Source organism: Lycium barbarum, chromosome 1 (genome assembly GCF_019175385.1).
Source record: "Lycium barbarum isolate Lr01 chromosome 1, ASM1917538v2, whole genome shotgun sequence".
Taxonomy (NCBI): Eukaryota; Viridiplantae; Streptophyta; class Magnoliopsida; order Solanales; family Solanaceae; genus Lycium; species Lycium barbarum.
This window is the reverse complement of record NC_083337.1, coordinates 160,761,178-160,786,422: the sequence shown is the minus strand read 5'-3', so window position 1 is coordinate 160,786,422 and position 25,245 is coordinate 160,761,178. Positions and strand designations below refer to the sequence as shown.

The 25,245-nt window shown below is 36.2% G+C and overlaps 1 protein-coding gene across 2 annotated transcripts; it reads left to right on the top strand.

Annotated features, from left to right (window-relative positions):
- The first annotated feature begins 1,880 nt into the window (after positions 1-1,880).
- On the top strand, positions 1,881-10,244 carry LOC132602170 (uncharacterized). 2 transcript variants are annotated; one of them, XM_060315161.1, is made up of 10 exons: positions 1,881-2,191; positions 2,893-4,664; positions 4,759-5,107; positions 5,871-5,955; positions 6,081-6,137; positions 6,531-6,590; positions 6,673-6,891; positions 7,568-7,842; positions 7,964-9,146; positions 9,591-10,244. In XM_060315161.1, the coding sequence occupies exons 2-10, from the start codon at positions 3,038-3,040 to the stop codon at positions 10,053-10,055; spliced, it is 4,320 nt and encodes a 1,439-aa protein (XP_060171144.1). In that variant the 5' UTR covers positions 1,881-2,191; positions 2,893-3,037; the 3' UTR covers positions 10,056-10,244. The 2 variants fall into 2 exon arrangements, with proteins under 2 accessions (XP_060171144.1, XP_060171141.1); XM_060315158.1 differs by having other exon boundaries at positions 2,886-4,664.
- The last annotated feature ends 15,001 nt before the right edge of the window (positions 10,245-25,245 follow it).

Sequence of the window (25,245 nt, the reverse complement as noted above, 5' to 3'; positions counted from 1 at the left end):
AAAGCCCGAACTTAAAAGGACATTAATTGACACAAATTATTAAACGGAAAATAATAGTAAGAGATATCGGGTCTTGTTGTTGAACAAAGAAGAGGAACTTTTGTTTGCTGAAAGAAAAAGAGAAAAGACATCATTTCACTCTTGAACTTGGTATGAAAACTCACTTTAGCAATGAAACTTAAGTTGTATTTATATACCCCCTTAGCAACTTTCATTTCAATTATTTTTCACCTCCAATGTTGCTGTGGCAAAAAAAATAAAAAAAATTAGGTAAGTAAATGATATAAAAAGGTGGGCCCGTTAATATATATATATATATATATATATTATTATACAATAAATTAATAAAATAAAATACAAAATGAGCCTTTTCTCTTTCTTCTACCCCCCCCCCCCGGGGTCCTCTTCCCCCACCTGCTCCTCTTCCCTACCACTGCCACCTCCACCACCTCCTTCATATCCACCTCCACCACAGCTACCACCATCGTATCCACCACTATTACTACCATACCCATTGATTCGACCACCACCAAATCCACCCCCACCTTCATAACCACCACCATCAAACTCATAATTTTTTTAAATTTAATCCCAATTCTTAATTCGGAAAAAGTTACCAGAAAATTATGGTCAAGATTTATTCAATAAAACTTGTGACATTGAGATTATGTGTTTCTTATTGCACAATCTGGATCATAAGAAATTGATAATGATATTTTGAGTTATGAAATATATATTAAAATATTGGTTTTATCAATTTTAATGGAAGTATATTATTAACTAGTCATTTGCACTTTTGCCCCTATTTTGTGCTGGTCTTTAGTTAAACGGAAAAGGGTAGATCTTGCATGTAAGATTGGAGGGCTTGAAAGGGGCGATGATGATTTTTGTTATGAGCTGATTAATTAGGCATTTTAATTTCATCATTTGGGTTGAATATATTACTGAAATGTAGTCGTCTTCATCATTGTCGTCGATCAATTTCATCGAGAAAAATGGCGTCGGCGATTACTTTCCGGCCAACCAAACCCACATTAATTAATCTATCTAAGAAATGATTTTCATATTTCTTTTATTATGTAATAAAACACATTAACCAAAATTGTTTACAAAGAATAGAAAAGAAAAGGAGAATGACACGGAGAAGGGGAAACAATATTGACAGAAATGGCAGATGATGGGTGGAAAAGAACAAGAAAGAGAAAGGAAAAGGAGAAAAGAGAAAGGCGTTATTGGACTCTCTTTTTGCTCGAGCTTAACACAGATCTGAGCCTTAATTTTTCTCTGTTCTGCTTGGAATTCTTATATATATTTTGTTGATGTAATGGAGGTTTGAATGATAAAGATGGGATTTTGTGGTGGCGGCGGCGGCGGCGGCGGTGGCGGCGGTGGTGGTTGGAAGAAGAAAGAGAAAAGGGAGATGAAGACGAAGAAGAAAGAGAAAGAGAAAGAGAAAGAGAAAAAATAATAAAAGAAAAATAAAAAATGAAGGGTTGGTAATTTTTGACGTGGTAATGACATGGCGCGAGTGTAATACACCTCACAATGTAAGAGTGGTATTATTTTTTTTAGAGTGAAAAATAATTGAAATGAAAGTTGTTAAGGGAGATATATAAATATAATTTAAGTTTAACTGCTAAAGTGTGTTTTCGTGCCAAATTCAAGAGTGAAATGATGTCTTTTCTTAAAGAAAAAATCTAACGCTAGGTGCACATGGGTTCTCTTGCCGTTTAAAAATTAACAGTGGTTAAGGTAAGGACTTAAAGTGCACCAATTTGACAAAGAAAGAGGATTGTAAGTGCTTCATGCAAAAGAATGAGGACTACTTTGAATCTAATCAAAGATAAGGGACAATTTTGATCTTTTTCTCCCCAAATTCGGGAAATCGGCCAAATTGATGTAACAGCGTCCTGCCAAAATTTCGGGTCGGGTCATCGGGTCTCAGTTCTCACCCTCAGAATCAAACGCAAAACCCCCTAATTTTTGTAAATTTGTCAATAATTTACCTGAATTAGCGACGTAACTGTAGCAAATTAGTCAATAATTTACCTGAACAAATAGCTTTGCATGAATTAAAGTGGTTTAATCACTGTTGGAGCTTTGGGCGAACCGCAATTTTACCGTTTATGCAGCCATTGCTCATTGTTGGTTCGTTAATTGTTGAATTTCGGCTCGAAAATACAGACCTCAGGTAAATATATTTAATTTCCACTCAGACTTGATTTTTCTAAAAGATTGAAGAAGTTGCAATTTTTATGTTCACCGTGAAATGATGTAAAAGTGTAAAACTTGGCTTGGTTTCTACGTTACATATGAACATTCGCCCGTATAATCTCAATTCATGCGTGTTACTAAAAAATGCTTTGACTATTTCTTTTTGAATTTTGGTTGGGTTGAGTAAAGAAAGGCATGAATGGGAAGTTAAAAAATCAGGTCTTTCAGCCGATCAAATCAAATTAATTAATGGGCTATGCTCAATGCTAATTCTTGCCTTGTTGTACAGACTTGAATGCATTATGTTGGTGCATGGAAGATATGCTGAATTAGAATCAAAGTTTCTCATGGAAGCTGTTATCACACTAAGTTGCTCCCTTTTTGGATCTATGTGCCTTAATGTTTGGAATAAGATGTTGTTTTCGTCCTTGTTTAGTTCTCAATAATAGGTGGCAAAAATTCAATATTTGTTGCAGTGTGGGGTTTGGTTGGGATTGTGAGTTAGTTTTCATGTGCTTTCCCTGTTCGCACTACTTGTTCTTCCTTGTCTAATGTCTATTCTACTTGGCATTTCTGATTTAAGTATTTGGTGCTAACAGTAAATGTGAGTAATATTCGGCTTTTTCTAGTGCTTTTGGCTAACCATGTTTTTTGAAATTTTGATTTGCAAGCCAATAGATTGATGTGGAGGAGCCTCGTGGTGGAAGAGGCAAATATTAGTCATTTTTGAAGATACAGTTGAGTTCTTGCTTATGTAAATGTTTGTCAGTATTCCTTGGTCAGTTATTCCTTGGCATCAGCCTTTTCAAATTCTGTGCTGAAGATGTCTTTGAGCTCAACTGCATTATCTACTGAAGCTAAGGAGCCCAATCAGGAGAATTTGCTCCTGGTACGTGGCAACCTATCCAACAATGGAGTTCCTCGAGAACAAGAGGCTGATGAAGAAAAGAGTGAACACCATAATGGTGATTGTGACAGGGGTGAGGATGAGAATGAGTTTGACGAAGATGAGGAAGAGGATATGGACTTTAATCCCTTGTTAAAAGAAGCTGTCTCTTTAGATGCTTCTTCAAGCCTGAGCTCAGAAATCGAAGGTCTGGATGCTGATTTCGTGGACAGCGGGGAGAACATTGCTGAATCACTGAGAAGTTGTTGCAAAGAAAGCATGCCAGGTTTTCCACAGGGCTGTCTCATTGAAGACAAAGAACTCGGGGAGGAGATTGTGATGCAAAATAGAGCTTCTTCTGGAGCTTGTCCAGAAGAATTGAAGAAAATCTCGTCTTCTGAACTTAAGGAGAGAGAATCCACTCTGGATACTGAACCTGAAAGTGGAATTTCACATAACAAGAAAATTGTGTTGAGCGGAGGGGGAGATCGCGTTGAGGATCTTTCAGTTGGAGAGTGTAGCAATATAGTAAATTCAAGGAGATCCATCATAGATATGGATAATGAGGATGCTATATGTAAGCGCACTAGAGCACGCTACTCACTTGCTAGCTTTACGCTTGATGAACTTGAGACATTTCTTCAGGAAACCGATGATGAGGATGATCATCAGAATGCCAACGATGAAGAAGAGTACAGGAAGTTTCTTGCAGCTGTTTTACTGGGTGGAGATGAAAATTCTGGACATATACAAGATAATGAAAATGTCGATGATGAAGATGAAGACAATGATGCAGATTTTGAGCTTGAAATTGAGGAGGCATTGGAGAGTGACCTTGATGAACACGTGAAGGATGACAATGAAGAGGAGTACGAGGCTGTTGGTCGAAGACCTAAGACTAGGCAAACCAGGCGCCAAAGAGCTTCTGTTGAGAACAAGAAGAAGATTTTAGGATTGTCAAATAGGCCCCTACGCCCTTTGTTACCATATCTTCCCATTTCTCCTTACTCAGTACATGGTGCAAAAAGCATGATGCCGCCTGCAAATGAGGGCTTTGTGAATGGATTTACAGCCCATCAGATAGGACAATTACATTGTTTGATACATGAGCATGTTCAACTTCTTATTCAGGTTTTTGCCGTTTGTGTTCTTGACCCTGCCAAACGGCACATTGCTTCTAATGTTGGGGAGTTGATTTCCCAAATGCTTCATAAACGTGATGAAGTATTAGCAAGTAGGAGTGTGCCATTTCCCAGTTTTTGCTTCTTCTCTCCATATGTTTATCCCTCCGTGTCTGATGAACCTTTGCATACTTCTCCTGTCCAAACTACCGACAAAATGTCTTCAGCACATGATTTGCAGGGAGACTGCTCGTCTGGACATCACATAGTGCAGCCTTTTGACAGAATTTCTCCTTCAAGAGGAAGACATGAAGCTATTAAACATAATCAGGTGGGATGCCCTTTAGGCTCCTGGGTACCTTATATAAGTGGTCCAATACTATCTGTTCTTGATGTGGCTCCAATCAAATTAGTTAAAGACTTCATGGATGACGTTTCTCATGGTATATCATGTTAGAACACTAAATTTATTTCATTTCTTATTCTTGTTCAGTTTATGATACTTACTACTTCATCACTGGTGATACTTATCGACAGCTGTGCAAGATTACCGAAGCCGGCAAGTAGGAGGTTTGAATGACATAAGCTCTGAGAAGGAACCCTTGTTTCCTGTGCAGAGTATTCATTTTACCGCTGAACCTGATGGTCGTTCTTCCTTGAATACAAACGCCGTGCCTCCTTCTTCATCAAGTTTTCGAACATCAAAGAAGACTATGGCTGCTGTATTAGTAGAAAAAGCTAAAAAACAGGCTGTTGCTCCTGTTCCAAATGAGATTGCTAAGTTAGCTCAGCGCTTCTATCCTTTGTTTAATCCTGCCCTGTATCCCCATAAGCCACCCCCCGCAGCGGTAGCAAACCGGGTGCTTTTTACTGATGCAGAGGATGAGTGAGTTTGTTTCTTCTTTACCTTTTGGGTGGCAGAAGTATTCTTATGAAATGAGTTTCTTTACTGATTAGGTCGTGATTGTAAAATTATGGCAACTTTGAGCTTTCTTGCTTTTGTTAGTTGGTATTGCTCAGTCTCTGCCGTGGTGATAGGTGGTGAACTAAAATTCTTGCTATAGGAAGAAAAGAGAAAGTAGTGAATTTAGTTAGGGTTCGGAGTTGCAAAGATGGAATGTTTGAATTCACATATTATGAAAAAACAATGCATTCTGAAATTTCAACTGAATAAATGATCTCTTTTACAACTTATTTCTCAGCAAGATAAGTGAGAAAGTAGTGAATTTATTTAGGGTTCAGAGTTGACAGTTGGAGTTCACATCCTATGAAAAATTAATGCATTCTGAAGTTTCTCCCAAATAAATGATCTTTACAACTTATTTCTCAGCATGATACAACATTAGGTGTTTTCATAAAGCGGAAAAGAATTCTGTTACATCTATTGTGTATGAAAACAATGGGATGAAGCTAATTACCTATATCTGTGAGAGCCTAGCAGTTGTTCTGAAATAAAGATTTCACTAGTCATTTCATTGTGCTTTTGTTAAATACGATGTATTATTCGTCTTCCCCTTAGGCAGTTTCATCAATTTGCCAAGGTTCTTAAAGTTATAATATTATCGATGATCTTCATTTTAACCTATATGTTAATGTTCTGCTATTACCTTTGTTGATAAGTAGTAATATAACCTTGACATGTGGTACAGATTATTAGCATTGGGTTTGATGGAGTATAATACAGACTGGAAGGCGATTCAGCAGCGGTATCTTCCTTGCAAATCTAAGCATCAGGTGATTCTTATGTGCCCTTCCGATTGCAACAGCTGTGTAGTCTGTTATTTATCCTCTTGATTTCGATGTCCTTTTAAAGTTAAACGTTATGCTTAACATGGTGAAATACTTGACCCCTTTTGCAGATTTTTGTCAGGCAAAAGAATCGCTCATCATCTAAAGCACCTGAAAATCCAATAAAGGTTTGTTACTAGTGTGCATAGAACATTAAGAAACAGTCGTAGTTTTAGCATTATGGTTCCATTTTAACTGCCTCAAAAGTGCGAGCAAAACCACTTCACCGACATGCTGGAAATGTTTAAGTCAGCTTGAAATAAATAATCTCTCCTACCACTCTTTCAACTGTCATTGTTTTTAACTCTACAATGATATTCTCGATTCATCAAATCAAATTACAAGTTGCAATTACTATACATCCATGAATCATGACCTTCCCCTGCAGTTACTCAGTGTTTTCAAGACCTGTTGCTAGAGATGCTTTTTTTTGAATTGATTATTCCCAGTATCATTCAGATTTTTTGATTGATTATCATGGTCATTGAGCGTGGTAAATAATGTTGTCATGAATCTTGTAGGCTGTTCGGAGGATGAAAAACTCTCCTTTGACAACAGAAGAGGTTGCACGTATTGAAGAGGTATACATACATACATACATTTCCACAGTACCATCATTTCCGTCATCGCTGCTTCACTGTTTACATGGTTATGATCCCCCAGGGCCTGAAGGTGTTCAAGCTTGACTGGATGTCCGTGTGGAAGTTTATTGTTCCTTATAGAGATCCTTCCTTGTTACCCCGGCAGTGGCGCACTGCTATTGGAACTCAGAAATCATATAAATCTGATGCTAGTAAGAGGGCAAAACGTCGGTTATATGAATTAGAGAGAAAAAAACTAAAAGCTGCTTCTTTGGAAACTTGGCATATTTCTTCGAAGGAGGTAAGATTGCGTCTTTCATTCAAACTGTTGTTTTGCGTCCATTTTAGATATCAGAAAAGTGTACTTTGTCAAATGTACTTTGTCAAAGAAGTATCTAACTCGCCAGTATGTTCTTTCACAGTCGGGTGAATAGTTTAATAATCATTATTTAGCTGACATTTCTATTACTTATCAAAAAGAAATTCATTATTGCAAGAATTGTATATTTCACCTGCAGTTAGATATATTTCTTCTCCTCTTATTACCATATCACCATATTAGTAAATGTCATCTAGCCAATTGCTAGTAATTACCATCAAATATGGAGCATGGAGCTGGTAGAAATAGGAAGAGACTCTTATGCATGTGAGACTTAATTAGGTTTGTTCTGAAATATAGTCATGACTGTGAAATCTGCTAAGAATTTTAGAAATTAGAAGTTGGATCAATATTTAAAGAACTTCTAATGTTTCTTAAAAGTCAAATATTTTTTTAGTAAAATAAAATATCCCAAATAGAGCAGAATGGATATAGAAGATTCATTCGATCCCAACTAAATTGTGATTGGGGCAGAGTTAATTGAATGATTGATGAATGGATTTTGTTGATACTTTTGAGAAGGTCTTTAACTCCAATGCTCTGTAATTTCTGCAGTTATATATAAACTATAATGCCTTTGCTCATGAAAAAAATGCAGGATGATGTTGCTGACAGCGCTGTGGAAGAAAATTGTGGTGCAGATAATTGTGCAGACAGAGATGAGGAAGCTTATGTTCATGAGGCTTTTCTGGCAGATTGGAGGCCTGCTGTATCCAGCATCCAACTGAATCATTCTACGTCAGACCTGGTAGAGAAAATTCCTCCACCTCAGGTATTGGGTGTGGAGAGTTCTCAAGTTGCTGAACATATGAATATCAGTGGTTCTAGAAATGGGCAATCCCACATCTCCAACGAGTTCCCCGTTTCCCTGAGGTACTCATTGCATATTTGTACTCTTTTTTCTGCTCCTTTTGTTCATGCGTGTGTTTTCAAGATTGCAGTCTTCTGCATTCCTCATTGTGCTGACTCACTATTCTTATCATCTGACTTGAAGGTCGCCAGAAACCGAGTCCTTTTCGCGGCCATACCGAGCCCGTAAATTTAACAATGGGCAGTTAGTTAAATTAGCTCCAGGTCTGCCTCCTGTTAATCTTCCTCCATCTGTTCGAGTAATGTCTCAGTCGGCTTTTAAAAGCTACCATGTTGGAACATATCCAAGGGCTTTTGGTGGGGATGCTTCTACAGGTGATGGTGTGAGAGAGATTGCAGTCCCAAAAATTGCAAATGCTGCAAAGCCATATACCAATTATTTTGTGAAAGATGGACCATTTAGCAGTAGTGCTGGGAGGAACAATATAAGTAATCAGAATCTACAGGAAACCAGTGTGTCAAAGGATAATAAGAATGTTACAGAAGAAAAAGACGAGTCAGGTCTAAAGATGCATCCTTTGCTCTTCCGGGCCCCTGAAGATGGCCCTTTGCCATATTATCAGTCTAACTCTAGTTTTAGTACATCCAGTTCGTTCAATTTCTTTTCAGGTTGTCAACCCCAACTAAATCTTAGCCTCTTTCATCATCCACGCCAATCAGCCCATACTGTGAACTTTCTTGACAAGTCTTCTAATCCCAGGGATAAAACTTCAATATCATCTGGTTTTGGCTTTCATCCGCTTCTGCAAAGAACTGATGATGCAAATTGTGACTTGGAAGTTGCATCCTCTGTTGCACGACCCTCTTGTACCCCAGAATCATCAAGAGGAAGATGCACTCAAGCTCAGAATGCTGTTGATAGTAGCTCAAATGTTGCATGTTCTATACCCTCTAGCCCTATAGGAAAAAGCAATGAGGTTGACTTGGAGATGCATTTGAGTTTCACGTCTAGAAAACAAAAAGCCACTGGGAGCAGAGGGGTGGCTGACCATTTTATGGGAAGATCACCTACTAGTGCTTCAGATTCTGGAGATCAAAATCCTCGAAACAATGGAATTCCAAATGGAACCACCCAGCACCGTGATTCAAGTGCCACTGCAAGGCTTTTGTCCAGCGATGAAGAAACTGGAAATGACGTTGATGATTTGGAAGACCAGTCTCTTGCAGAAATTGTGATGGAGCAGGAAGAGCTAAGTGACTCAGAGGAAGAAACAGGAGAAAATGTAGAGTTTGAGTGTGAGGAGATGGAGGACTCAGAAGGAGAGGAGATACTTGAATCTGAGGAGATAACTAATGATGAAAATGAGGTATCTCTTGAAAATAACTCTCTTAAACTGTTAATATTCTTACGAGGATTTCTGTTAAGGCAGTCCAGTTATTTCTTCCCAAAGTATTTATTCTGTCTGTCATTTTTTTTTTTCTCTAAAAAATATCGGAAACTTCCTTGTGTTTCTATTATCAGCGGTGAAGTGCCAATCATTTTCTTATTACTTCACAAGCTTGATAAATTTGTTTTTCATCTATGCCCAAGTGATAATGTTATGATGCGTAGTATGCCCTTAGTACTTCAGGAAACATTGTGCACCCAGAAACTACTGCATCAACTCTAAGTTACAAGCATCAGAAGCATCATTCTCTATCTTTTCATCAAACGAAAAAAAGCATAAGAAGTTTCAGAATTTGCAGTCTTATGTGACTTGTACCAACTCTCTGCTGACTTTTGTTTTGCTCAATAACTCTGTTTTGGCCAGGAGATGGATAAAATTGCATTGGACGACTCTAATGATCAACATGTACCTAATAGACATGGTAATTCGACAGACAATCCTTGTAGCATTTCTGGAGGCCAGACTACTTTTGACAAAGCAATGGATGATGAGCCCAGTTCCCTGTGCTTAAATTTGAATTCACCAAGGCCAATTGCTCCCCAAGTCAAGTCTAAGTCTAGACATTCCAGTGGTTCTGCTGGCAAAGCCCAAGATCCTACTAGTTCCAAGAGGTATGGAAAGAATGCAAGGCGGAACAGAGTTCACCCTACAGTACAGAAGTCTGCTTCTGACATACCAGAACAGGACAACCAATCTTCTGTTGTTTCTTCATACAGGAAGTCCAGAAAACGTGCGCGTAAAACAGATTCAAGGAAAACAGACACAAACATAATTGCTGATACTAATGTGGAAAGTCCAAATAGTACTAAGAAAGATGAAGCTGGTTAATTTAGTTTCTGTAACCTCCAAGTCATAGGGTTGGTATAGTTCTTGGATGTATTAATTTTATTTAACATATTAGGGCCGGGAGGGTGGTATGCCCTCACTTTTTGGAAGTTTTCTTGATGCTCTGGTAAGGTTCAAGGCTTCAAGCTCTGCAAATGCAGCTGTAATATTCTATTCCGGAAAAAAGAAAAATGAATGTATTATGTATATAATATTGATCGTTAACTTATTGAATTGAACAAATCAAAAAGGCCTGACTCTCGAAATGAAATTGAATCAATTTTTTTAAAAACCAAAAGCAAAATTATTTTTCATGATACAAACAGCTGAATACAACTGAATTAAGTTGACACCAGAGAATAAACACTAGAGAACATAATGGCATTGATTCCTACGTTGTTAGCTTTCGTTTATACTTGCGTATATGCTACTACTAAATAAACTTACATATTTAGACACATTCTGTTTTTTCAACTTAACATTATATGAATCTCCAACAAAAGATAGTGCACATGTTCAGAAAAATAAATTGTGGTAGAGGGGATATACATTAGAAAGGAAAGGTTGGATTAGTCATAAGCTTTAAACGAAGACCAGTATGTAAAACTTGGCCATTAATTGCATATATGGATTCTCATTACTCTCCTAGCTTATCAAAACTTATACTTTGTAGCCAAGGGCCCATATATTTAAAGGACAATTCATAGCATCTAATCTATATCTATATATAATATAAAGCTAAGCATAGACAAGGTGATGTGGCACCTCTTATGACCAACATTCATATTTATCTTTTTTCTCTTTTTAAAATTTTTTCCTATTTATATGATATATTAAAAAACCTAAAAATTATTTCTTAATTACATTCTCTTAATTACTCTTTTTCAGTTTAGAAAACCCAAAAGTCATTGTCAATTAATGGGTTTTGTAACTCCTCGACCACTAAGGTATTCAGTATTTACTATTTAGGTGTTGCTTCTTGTGAGAATGAAGAGAATCAACGAAAAAAAATGAGGAAATTAAGAAGAATATGGCTTAGAAGATCCAAGGAAGAAGATTAGGCTGGAGATGATGCTACAGGGCTGAAAGAAGAAATATATGATTGATACAAGATGGTCAGTAATTAAGGAAACGGAGGATGCAAGTTTCTCCTCAATGTTTTTTTTTTTTTTTTTGGGGTTGCTAACTAGGGCCTGTTTATCCACAGATACAAAAAAAAAAAAAAAAAAATCATTTTTTTTTGTAATTTTGGAGTTGGAGTTGGAGTTGGAGTTGTGTTTGACCATAGTTTTTGAAATTGTAGTTTTTGTTGAAATGTAGTTGTAAAAAAGTGAAAAAAGTGATTTTTTTTTAAAAACAAGTTTTTGTTTTTGTTTTTGGAATTCCGGAAGTTGTATTCGAAATTCTTATGGCCAAACGCTGAAAAGTGAAACAAGTAAAAAAAAATTCCGGAATAAAGTGAATAATTCTTATGGCCAAACGCCCACTAAGAGCCTGTTTGGATGGACTTATGCCTATAAGTTGTTTGCAGCTTATAAGTAAAAAAAAATAAGTTGGGGTAGTCTAACTTATTTTTTTTGGCTTATAAGCTGTTTTCAGCTTATAAGCTGCTTTAGATAAGCTAAGTCAAATGGACCCAATTATTTTTTTGAGCTTATTTTAAGCACAAAATGACTTTAAGCTGGCCAGCCAAACACTAAAAAAAGCTGAAAACAGCTTATAAGCAACTTATAAGCCAATCCAAACGGGCTCTAAATCTCTTAAAAGCTATACTAATGGAAATGTTCTAAATTTCCCTTGAAATACTTAGGTGCCGTTTGGCCATAGATATAAAAAACAAATTCACTTTTTTTTGGAATTTTTGGAGTTGGAGTTGTGTTTGGTCATAATTTTTGAAATTGTAGTTTTTGGTGAAATGTAGTTGTAAAAAAGTGATTTTTTTTTGAAAAATAAGTTTTTCTTATTTTTGGTATGTTGTATTCCGAATATTTATGGCCAAACTCCCAAAAGTAAAAAAAGTAAAAAAAAATTCCGGAAAAAAGTGAATAATTTTTATGGCCAAACGACACCTTAATTGTATCATCTTGTAAATTGTTGCTTATTCTATATTTTGGTATTTGTCTATCTTATATACACGATCTGTTATGACTTTATATTTGTTTGAATTTTAATATTTGCCAAAAAATACATATTATTAACTAATTTTAAGAACACTTCGATGATAGCTACAAAATATTTATATTAATATGTTCTGCAGGTTGTTGTAACTATTAAGATAAACTCAAGATTATTAGTTTGTTAGGAATAGAATTAGTTATCAAATGTTATCAGTTTGTTAGAAGTAGATTTAGTTTAAGTATTTGAATTAGTTTGAATAATCTATCTAATCTTATCTATAAGATTAGATTAAGTTGTTAGAGTAGTTCCTTAAATCTAGTCAAGGTAGTTGCATTTACTTGTATTTAAGTGAATGTTATCATTAATAAAATCATTCAAGTTTGCTTTCATTCTCATTCTCTTTATGGTATCAGAGCCTCTCTAAACTCTCACGAGTTCGATCCATTTTTTTCCCCCCACCAATATGTCTCTACTTGCTACCGCCACTAACACTGAAGCTGCAGTTTTGCCTACCACTCATGTGGTACGGTTCAATCCAGCTGCCCAGTTACCTATCAAACTGCAAGGTAATCTCAACTTTGCGACATGGAAAGCACAACTGGTGATGCTGCTCAACGGACACAAACTCCTTGGGCATCTTAACGGAACCAAAACTGCCCCACCTACCACTATCACTCGAAATGATTGCTCTATCTCGAATCCTGAATTTGAGATGTGGTTCTGCCAGGATCAACTGATTCAACAGGCAATGATGGCATCGGTCGATCCTACTATTGCTCCCACCGTTGCAACTGCTTCCTCAGCAAAAATGGCCTGGGAACTCCTTCATACAGCTTATGCAAACAGGAGTCATACTTGTATTTTCAGCTTGCGAGATCAGTTGCAAAACTTGAAAAAGGCCTCCAAGACGGTTGCTGAGTACCTACAAGAGATTAGATCAATTGCTGATGCTCTCAAAGTAGTAGGTTCACCAGTGGCTGATGATGAACTAGCAGTCAAGATCTTGAGTGGCCTTGGTCCCAAGTATCGTGAGATTTCTGCTGCTATAAGAGCACGAGACTCGGCTCTAAGCTTTGAGGAGCTATTCCACAAGCTCACGGATCATGAACTCTTTCTCAAACACCAAGATCTTGAAAAATCATCCTCAACCATCACTGCTGCAATTGCACAAAGGACCAACTTTCAGCCTCAACACCACAAGAATAATCGTCGTTTCCCCAATCAATCTTGGAAATCACCAGCTCAACGACAAGGGTATTCTGGAAACCAACAAAATGGGAGACAACCTAGGCAAGCTGTGAAATGCCAACTATGCCAAAAGATTGGCCACACTGCTGACGTGTGTCGCTCAAAGTCGCACAATCACGCAAAGGTCAATTTTGTTTCAAGTCATCAACCAGATGCAAGCCCTTGGATTCTTGATTCAGGAGCAACACATCATGTCACAACGGAATCGGATAATCTTGAAGAATATACTGGCAATGAGGAAGTGTCCATGGGTGACGGGAAAACTATTCCCATTACTCATACTGGTTCCACTCAATTAAAAACTTCTAATTCTAATTTCACGCTTAATGACACTCTTTGTGCTCCATCTATAAAAAAAGAACCTCATTTCTGTTGCCAAGTTTTGTTGTGACAATCTAACTTCTATCGAATTTTTTCCATATTCTTTTCTTGTGAAGGATCTCAAAACTCGGAGGCTGCTGGTACAAGGCCGGAACAAAAATGGACTCTATGAGTGGCCACACAGGAAATATATTCCACCTTCAGCCAATTTCACCTCCACTAAAGTCTCTCGTCAATTGTGGCATCGTCGTCTGGGTCATCCTCATCTTAAAGTTTTAGATATAGTATTAAATAAATTTTTCCCTTCCTATCTCCACCAAGGAAAAGTTTGAATTTTGTAATGCTTGTTCTTCAAATAAAGCTCATCGTTTGCCATTTCAATGACTCACTTTAAATAGTAATGCTCCGCTTCAAACTCTGTTCAGTGATTTGTGGGGTCCATCACCCATTTTATCCATAGATAAAAAGTTGTATTACTGTATTTTTGTTGATCATTACACCAAATATATTTGGTTGTACACAATAAAAAATAAAAGTGAAGTCGCCTCAATTTTTAAACAATTTCATCCTTTGGTGGAAAATTTCTTTAAAAACAAAATTGCATCGGTTTATACAGATGGAGGGGGTGAATACACCGGTCTTAAACACTACCTGCAACAAAATGGCATTGAACACTTGGTTTCACCACCCTACACACCTCAACGAGTTGCCATAGCTGAGCGACGACATCGTCATATTGTCGAAACAGCTAGAACTCTTCTCAATGAAGCCTCACTACCACCTGAATTGTGGTCCTTTACCTGCCACCATGCCGTCTATCTCATAAATAGACTTCCTACACCTGGCCTCAATAATGTTTCTCCTTATCAAAAATTATTTGGCGAGCCACCAAAATACACTTCGCTAAAAATTTTTGGTTGTCTTTGCTATCCATGGCTCAAGCCATATACAAAAAATAAATTTCAACCTAGATCTACACCATGTGTATATTTAGGCATCTCTATTGTTCACCATGCGCATCTTTGTTTCGATCCAGTGAGCTCAAAAATATTTGTTAGTCGTGATGTCCAATTTTGTGAAAATATTTTTCCTTTTTCTCAAATGTTCTCACACTTGTCAAATAAATTTTCCAAATTAAATTGGGTAATTATAGAGCCCCACTCCAAAAATAATGATTCAGAAGTCCAAAATAAATTGGACTCCAACCTAATCCCCACTTTTCCGCCTCCTATCCCTATTCCCTTATCAATTCCCACTTCTCCTAATATTTCAACAGATTTGCACCAATCTTTAATTTCTCAAGAGTCCATGCACGAAGGCCAACTACCAGCAGCTTCAAGAGATTTATCTCCATCAGGTATCAACTCTATCCCTTCCTCTTCTCCTTTACTATTTAATAATCCCTTAAACACCATTTCTACTTCATCACCCACACATAACCTTCCTCCATCAACATCAGCCCCGCAAACACAAAATCCTTCAAACACTATGAAAACCTCCAACGCACCTCCGCCCTCCCGTATGGTCACCAGGTCCCAAAATGCAATTTTCAAACCGAAACAACAATTCAGCTTCTTGGCTCATCTTTCTCCCACACCAAATACCTTTAAACAAGCGGTTAAGCACACTGAATGGAAGAAAGCTATGGATTTAGAATATGAAGCTTTAATGAGAAACCAAACTTGGGAACTAGTACCGAGGGACCCGTCGAAAAATATTGTGGATTGTAAATGGTTATTTCGAATCAAAAGAAAGCTGACGATTCTCTTGACAGGTACAAGGCGCGATTAGTGGCCAAAGGTTTCACGCAATGTCCGGGATTGGACTTTCATGAAACCTTCAGTACGGTTGTGAAGCCGACTACAATCAGGATTATTTTATCCCTTGCTGTTCAAAACGAGTGGAAGGTTCACCAACTCGATGTGAACAATGCGTTTTTGCAAGGTACCTTACAGGAGCAGGTGTTCATGGCTCAACCAAAAGGCTATGTTAATTCTGATTTTCCTCATCATGTATGCCGCCTTAAAAAGGCTATTTATGGCCTCAAACAAGCTCCACGTGCCTGGTATGAGGCTCTCAAATCTCATCTAAATAATATTGGGTTTGTTAAGTCTGAATCAGATGCCTCATTGTTTATCTTTAAATCCTCGGCTGTCACTGTTTATATTTTGGTGTATGTTGATGATATTCTCATTACCGGAAATCATCCAAACTTGGTTGCACATGTCATCAACTCTTTGGCTAGCAGGTTCTCTCTAAAAGATCTCGGTGAACTCAATTATTTTTTGGGGATCGAAGTTAAGCGTGTTCCCAATGGGATCATCTTATCTCAGTCCAGTTATATTCTTGAGATTCTCGCGGAAGCAGACATGACCGACTGCAAAGGGGTTGCCACACCTATGTGTTCAACTTCACCACCCACAGCAGCTGATGGTTCACCTCCTGCCGATGCAACTCTATATCGCCGCACTCTGGGTAAGCTGCAATACTTATCCTTCACACGTCCTGATATTTCATTTGCGGTAAACAAGTTATCCCAGTTTATGCACTCCCCAAGTTTGGAGCATTGGAAGGCGGTAAAAAGAGTTCTTCGATATCTCAAGACATCAGCAACATCGTCCTTACAAATTCTTCGGCACTCGGATAAGAATTTGTATATGTATGCCGATGCTGACTGGGCGGGCGATCCAAGTGACAGAATCTCTACATCAGGTTATATACTCTTCTTGGGACCAAACCCGATCAGCTGGTCCTCTAAGAAACAACAATCAGTAGCTCGGTCTTCTACTGAAGCAGAATACAAATCAGTGGCTAATGCGCTCGCTGAGATTACATGGGTCCAAAACTTGTTGAATGAACTACGATACACAGTCTCACAAACGCCAAGTATTTTTTGTGATAACATTGGTGTGTCATATCTTAGCAAGAATCCAGTTTTCCACAGTAAGATGAAACACATTGCGGTGGACTTCCATTATCTTCGCAATAGTGTGCAATCAGGCAGAGTGGTTGTCAAATACCTCCCTTCTGCGGACCAAGTTGCAGACACTCTCACCAAGCCGCTACCCAAGCCTGCTTTTCTTCGTTGTTTATCCAAGTTGGGTGTAGTTGCACCACATCTAACTTGAGGGGGTGTATTAAGATAAACTTAAGATTATTAGTTTGTTAGGAATAGAATTAGTTATCAAATGTTATCAGTTTGTTAGAAGTAGATTTAGTTTAAGTATTTGAATTAGTTTGAATAATCTATCTAATCTTATCTATAAGATTAGATTAAATTGTTAGAGTAGTTCCTTAAATCTAGTCAAGGTAGTTGCATTTACTTGTATTTAAGTGAATGTTATCATTAATAAAATCATTCAAGTTTGCTTTCATTCTATATGCTCTTTAGAATCTGATGGTTTGTGTAAAGTGATGGTTATGTGGATATTTTTGGGTGAATTTCTGTCCAAGCTATGACATAGATCCGAATAATATTTTTTCCAACAAACAGTGAGAATAATCATATTAGGAATTTTATTTTGATTTTATGAGTTGGCGTTGTAAGTTTATATAGCTTGTGCACCTTTTCGTGAGATATAAAGTTCGAAAAACCAATTAATTTTAGGAAATTAAGGGCGCTTCAATAAATTTGTATGGCATAATCATGTGTAAATTTATCGGGATGCATGTATAAATTGCTGTCAATTTGGAGTAATTAATTAAGACATAGAAAAACAACTAATTTCTCAGACTAATTATGTGAGATTGACATGAAAATGAAACGTGTACACAACAGCTTTTATTTGGTAGGTGTGTACAATAGCTGTTATACCCCATTTTAACCGGGTCGATTTAGGGAGTATGACCTATTGGTGATTCCTATTTATTTTGTTTTAAAGAGTCGCCACCTAATTAATTTAACGGTGAATTAGGACACCTGGATGTTAACTAAGGCAAAGTTAAAACTAAACCTCAATTAATAGTCTGCTTAACCAGTGTGATTCTAGGTAAGGGCTCTATATTATCCTAAAGGGAAGGGGTTAGGCATCCTTTAGAATCCGTTAACTCACGGTTATCCGACCAAACTTAGGTTAATTAATCAAAATTAAATGAAGTGCTCATATTTTAAGAAAATAGCTTGTACATATTGTTAAAGTTTTAAAGAAAATATAATAATACTATTTGAACTAACTTGTAGAGAAATAAAGCGTTTTGTATAAGGAGATGAAAAATATGATTTTATGAATGCTGTTAAAATTTGAATGAGAATAATAATGCTATTTTTAAAATAAGACTTGTAAAAAAAAGTATAATAATCTGCATAAAAGAAGAATTTAAATGCTATTTTATGATAAGACTTATAAATGACTTCAAATAATAATGCTATTTAAAATTAGACCAATAATCTGCATAAAAGAGATTTTAGAATACTATTTGAGATAAAGTTTATGAATGTTGCTAATAGTTTAAATGGAAGTAGAATAATGCTATGCAAGATTAGATTTACGAAATATGATAATTGGCATATGAATTAGTGCAATGTCTTAATAAATATTTGAAACAAACTAAACGATGAGGTATTAATTGACTTTGCGTTTTTTAGAAGTATAAACGAAATTATGTTTTTTATTAATTCAGCTAGAAGTATGTATAATTTAGATAACCTTAAAGGTGTTTACAAAATATTCTTTAATTCCTATTTGCGTGTTAGTGGCGTTTAAAATTTTCAAGATAATAAGAGTAGAACATGATTCCTTTAACTCAAAATAGGAATTTAAGCTATTGAAAAATTAATTATTCTAAAAATAAGTATTATAGATATTATAAAATAACGTTAATATAAAAGAAAGAAAATGAGACTTATGGAATTGATTATCAGTTTTTTTTATATATATTTAACTACCCATTGCACTAATCTAACCCGCTAGTTTACTAAGGTTCGCCTAATCTACACAAATAAAACAAGTAAAATGTTAATCAGGTAATTATAAATTAAATGCACATAAAAAAAAAAGTAAAATGATTCAAATGGGCTCAGGCCCATTTTCGTGTTGTTGCTGTTTGCCATTGGGCCACTGCTGGGCTGAAGCCCAGCAGATTTATGCGCTGCTGCGGATCTGTTTGCTGATGTTGGGCCTCGGCCCAGCGGAGATTTTATGCATTGTTGCGGATGGGCTGGACATGAAGGAAACTCGATAATATGCGTTGGGATTTCAGCCTACGCTAAATGCGGAAGGAGGTGAGTCCCCTCAAACCCGGATACAACGTTCATGCATAAAAAAAAACGAGAGAAAAGGATTAGTACGTAACCAATAAATACGACTAAACATGTATAATGTAAATTCAAAGAAGACAAGTGGATTATATATATATACTATGTATATTTGAGTATAGTTCATGTATACGTATTCATAGCTGGTTTAAATAGAGGTATATCAATAACGTGCGAATATACCTGGCCAACTGAAATATGTTTGCAACGATGCACAAAATTTGAATGATACCAAATGATAATATAGACTATGCGTCGTACACGGGTGATACATATATAAATTAAATGTACATCATGTATACATATGCATAATTCTCAAGTAAACAACAAGGGTGCGCACATCTGCATTATTGGGAGTTAAACTGGAGGCCTACCCCGAATCACACAACGTATAGAAAAGCAGTAAAATAGTCATAGGGATGCAACTCATGATTATGGGAAAAAGAAGACAGGTGTGAGCATGCGAATGAAGTCAAGAAACAGAAACAATGCAGGGTCTGGCGTATTTATTCAAATCAGTGATACTTCATCAAAGTATAATAATCTGTTTCTTCCAAGAAGGCAGCAAAGTTATAATAGCAATTATTACATCAAGTGTAGCATGCATACTTCTTTTAAACACCAATTTTTAGGTAGCAAGCAGGGCTGCAGATTTCACATAGCTTATCTAGTTACTAATCGAACCTTTAGCAAGGAACAAAATAACCATAGGAGAATCTGAAAGAAAAAGAAATCAACTAAACCAAGTCATGCTCAACTTTCTCAACCTGTCATATATCACCTATACATAAGTAAGAGAGGACCAAACTCTGCTCTACACTGATCAGCCCAGAAACCTTGGGATAAAACAAACCTCAAACAAAGGTGAAAACTTTCGACAAACAAATCGACCATCATTTTTCTAAAAGAAAAAAAAAGAAACAAATCAAGAAAAAGAAGTCTGAGAAGGCACACTGCTGCATTCAAACAAACTGAGTTAGCCAGCAACAAAGACATTCATATGCAATCCCTTCGAAACCCAATCCAGTTGAAGTCTAGTTTCACTTTTAGTATCCCTCAATACTTTAGGGTAAGGGCAACCATTTGGCTTACTAAACCAACACAGGACATAATAAAAGTTAATGCTACTTCTCCCTTTAACTAGCAGAATATGGGATAAACAGATCCTTACTAAGAGTTCCTATGGACACCCTTTGATTCACTGAACACCTTTTCCACTAACATGATACCACACAAACAAGATTTAGACTCATTGGCAGAATGAATTGAAACTTTACACTTAGTTACGGAAGGATTGTCACAAATTAGGGAATAATAGACCTCATCCAGTCTTAAACTAAAATGATCAACATATAAGTTTTAAACCTGCATTTTCTCTAAACCAAACAGAGCCTATTTCAAATTATAGTATGTTAACTCATATCATAATATACTGATAATGATCTACAATCTGCTGATACATTTTTTTGATCTTAGCAAAAAGAGAAAAAAATACAAATGTTCAGCAATTAACACGAAAATACTACTCATGCTTTCACACATAACTGAAGATAACTATACCTCTATTTCACAATGAGGGTCAAATTCTGATCAAATGACAATCATGAGAACCAAAATAGACACTAATAAAACAGGGAATTACTGAACTGGGAATTAAGCACTGAATAACATGAATCTCTAGGTATCCTAAACTATTAAACCGAAATCAAATTGACTAAATATAAACACGCTTAAGACTATCATGCGATTAAACTGAAAATGAACCCGCCACGACAACTAGCGTGTATGGACACACACACACACTTGTCAAACAATATACTGAAGCTAAACCAAACTAAAAGGGAAGTTATTCACCTCTTCGGAGTGCAGCGAAGTGGGGCTCGAATCTCCGATATCCCTCGAATTCGAAAGATACTAGGACCCCCTTTTTAGTGCGATTTTCGTCCACAACAGAGTCGAACTTTAGTTTCTAAAACTTCGACTCACTCAAAACAGAAACGGAAACAAAAAGAGAAATTTCAGATCCACAAAAGACAGACTAGGCTCAATCGAAATTTTATGGCTGAAAACTTCTTGTTTTTGGGGATTCGATGGTTGAAAAAACCCCTCTTAGACGAAACCAACCACGATTATTTATAGCTAGATTTTGGATTTGGGGCTAGGGTTTTCGTTTTGAGGAAGAGAGAGAGGAGCGGGGGAGACAAAACGAGGTGGGGGTGACAGTGGCGCGTGGGGAGCAGGAGAAGGTGGGGTGTCAGAGGAGGCAGGGTATGGCGGAGACGAAGAGGGGAATGGGGTGTAGTGGGGTGTCAGAAGGGTAGTGGAGATGATGATGGTGGAGAGAACGTGAGGGGTGAAGAGAAGAGAGGAAAGGGGGAGGGGAGGAGACGACGAAGAAGGGTTTGGCGGAAGGAGGAGGCGGAGGAAGGAGGAGAAAGAGGCGGAAAGGAGGAGGCGGAGAAGCGAAGAAGGAGGCGACGGAAAAATGGGAAACCCTTGTTTCCCTTATTTTGGATAAAGATGGGTCGGATCAGGTCCATTTGTGGACCGGGTCAATTTTTAGACCGGGTATTAAAAGAATGGACTAGTGAATTGAACCATGGACTAGTCTAAAATTTAAGATAAGTGATATGGGCTAATCCAAAAAATATTAGGAGTTAATCGGACTTTGATTTGGGGTCCGGTAAGTCAAAAATGCGGACCGAGTGCAAGAAATAATTTGGCTTCTAAATTTGAATAAAAGACCCATTTTGATTAACGATGTACCAAGGGTGCCAGAATATCACCTGGTACGAAAATGTGCAATTGTAAAAGACCCGGATAATAAATTATATGTTGTTGCAAATGACCGTGCAATAATATTTTAACAATAAATAAGGCTATCATTTAAAGATGCACGAAAATAAAATGCGATGTGTATGCAGGGGTGGATAAAATGCCGAGAAACGCGAGTCTCAATAATATTAAATAACTGTAACGAATGACTAGTGGTAATAATACTGCTAATAATAATAATACTAATAATTAACCACAATGATAATGATAAATGATGACGGTAATACTGATAATGCTGATGATAACGGTGATAAAAATAATAATAGATATAATAATAATAGTAGATAACAAATATTGACAGTTAATAACAAAAATAACAATAGGAATAATGATAATAATTAATAATAATAATACTAACAATAATAATAATAATAATAATAATAATAATAATGACGATAACGATAATAAATAACAATTGTTGATAAAATCAATGATAATAATTAATAAAAAAAATAACAATGGTAATGATGAATAATAATTAATAACAAAAATAACGCTGATAATAGTGATTAGTAATTAACAATAATAATAATAATAATGATAATGGAAATAACAAGAATAATAATTAATGACAATTAGTAATAATGGTAATTTAAGAATAATAATAATAGTCGTTAATAATAATAATAATAATAATGATAATAATAGTTGTAACAGAATAATGAAACGTCGTCATTGATAGGGACTAACAACTATAGTAAACATAATATATATTATTATTTATTTATTTATTATTATTATTATTATTATTTATTTTATTTTTTAAATATTAGAAGCGCAAATATGTATTTCGGAGGAGAGGCGGGACAAAATTGGGTGTCAACAATAGCAATGTTGGTTTTTTAAAGAAAATTATTCTTTCTTTATATTATCTCCATTGTTTTTATTTTTAATACTATAGATCAAGAGCTGAAATTAGTAAAAAGTCAATAAATTATTTGTTTTGAAACTTCTTTAAATTTATCTGTTAGTATCAATTTGCAATTATTTGATTCATGTAATATTTTTTTACTATGATGTTTGAGGGGTAAAATTGTTTTATATTTATATAATTCTTTACTACCGCGCAAAGGGCAGACAAATTTACTAGTCATCTAATCAAGAGAAGAAGCATTCGCTGCTTGCAACAACAACATCTCTTTAATCCAATATAAAATTTAATAGTAAAAATATGTGTAAGTATTTAGAAGTAAATTTGATATGACTATCCCGCCAAATTTTAAAATTCTAATAGTTAAATGAAGAGAAAATAGCCAAATTCACCCCCAACGTTTGGCCGAAATCCCAACTGAACATTCAACCTTTGTGGGGGTCCTATCACCCCCCCCCCCCCCCCGGGACCCTTTTAAAATGGAATATATTGCTCTCTAAATGCTGAGGTGGAAAAGAGAGTGTATCTCACTCTCTTTGAGAGAGTGAGAGATAAAAATAAATTATTAAAACTTTATTTTTATAAGTATTTTTATTTAATATTAATTTTCTGATTTTTTTTAAGTCTTTCACTTTTTTTTTTCAAGAGTCTCTCTCTTCTTTCTCTCCCCAGCAACTAAAAAATAGCAAACAGAACAGTGGATTAACTGATCAAAAAGGTTGCCGGAGATGGCGTTTTCCAGTCAATCCTTTGGCCAAAAATGTTTTCCGATCAACTCCGACAACAACAACTGAAAAGCCACCAAAGCTGGTGGTCTTCTTGTAGTCGTCAACAAGATAAAAGAAAAGAGAAAAATAAGGTCACCGTTAATGGAGTTTTTCCAGATGGCATTTTTCCAGCCAGATTTTAGCGGCGGATCTCGTCGGCGTTGCTTTCAAGGGCGTATGCCGGAAAAATATACAAAAAAAAACAAAAAACAAACAGATCTTGCTCTTTTTGACAGTGATGAAGAGCAAAGAAAGAGGGGCTGGGTCGCTGTGGTGTTTGCCGGAGACAGTGGGGGAGACGAGAGGGGTCAAAGGGTTCTTCAATGGTGGTTTGTGATCGGTGTTGGTGGAGGGGGAGACGAAGTGGTGGAGGGGCTGGTCGGAGATGATAGAGAGAGATGGATTCTTTTTTCTTTTTTCTTTTTTTGGTGTGAAGGTGGTCAACCATGGCAGTGGAGAAGTCACCGGTGACAGGGTCACTGGTGGATTTTAGAGAAGAAAGAGAAAGTATAAGAAAAGAAAAAGAGAAAATAAGGAAAGGATTAGAAAAAATATATGTTTTTTTGTCAAATTTAAGGGATTAGGCGCGTGCACTTCACTCTCCAACACATAAGTGGGATTGACATTTTAGGGAGCAATATATTCCATTTTAACAAGGTTCAAAGGGGTGATAGGACCCCCACAAAGGTTGAATGTTCAGTTGGGATTTCGGCCAAACGTTGGGGGTGCATTTGGCTATTTTCTCTTAAATGAATCTTAACTTTTAAAATATGTTCGAGTTAATAATAATTATACTATTTAAAAAGTACTATTCCATCCGTTTCAATTTACGTGAACTATTTGACTGGGCACGGAGCTTAAGAAAAGAGCGAAAATTCTTAAATTTTTGGCATTAAATGAGTTACATATATTTTATGTGGTATAAATCATTGCATAACAGTAAATTATTTCCAAATTTAGAAAGGGGCCACTCTTTTTGGCATATACTAATAAGAAAATAGGTTAACATAAATTGAAACATAGAGAGTACATATATCAAGTATTCGAGCCATGAGAATGATTTGGCAGGTGATTGATTCTCTCGGATAATGAACCTTTTATTTTATTTTTTACCCCTCACCCGAGGAGCTTCCCCTTTTTGCTTCATTGGTGACTCAAAATCACAACTTCAAGTTGGAAGGTGTTTACCATTTGAACAACCCCTGTTTTATATATATATATATATATATATATATATATATATATATATATATATATATATATAAGAAATGTATTGGACACTGAAAAAAAAAGAAAAAAGAAGAAGAAAGATCTAAATACTTTATGGATTGTAATATTAAAAAAAAAAAATCATAGGGAAAATACATAAACCCCCCCCCCCCCCCCCCCCCCAACGTATACTCGGATTAATTATAACGCACACAACCTTTGCGGGCGACCTATAACCCCCCCTGAGCATTTTAAAAGTGGAATTTATAACCCTTTAAAAAGTCATACCTAGATATGTGTTGGACAGTGTAGTGCACGCGCCTGACACGTGTTCATTTTAAAAAAAAATATTTATTTTCTTATTCTTTTCTTTATTTTTCTGTTTTTCTTTTTCCCTTTCCTCTGTTCTTCCTCACTCTTTCTTTCTCTTTCTCTTTTTATTTTCTTCTTCATATTTCCTCCATTTTCGCCAGAGCTCCATCCATGGCCGCCACAATTTCAGACCAACCCACCACTTTGTGATTTTTAATGAATTTAACAAATTAGAAATCTGAAAATTTTCTTTTCCTC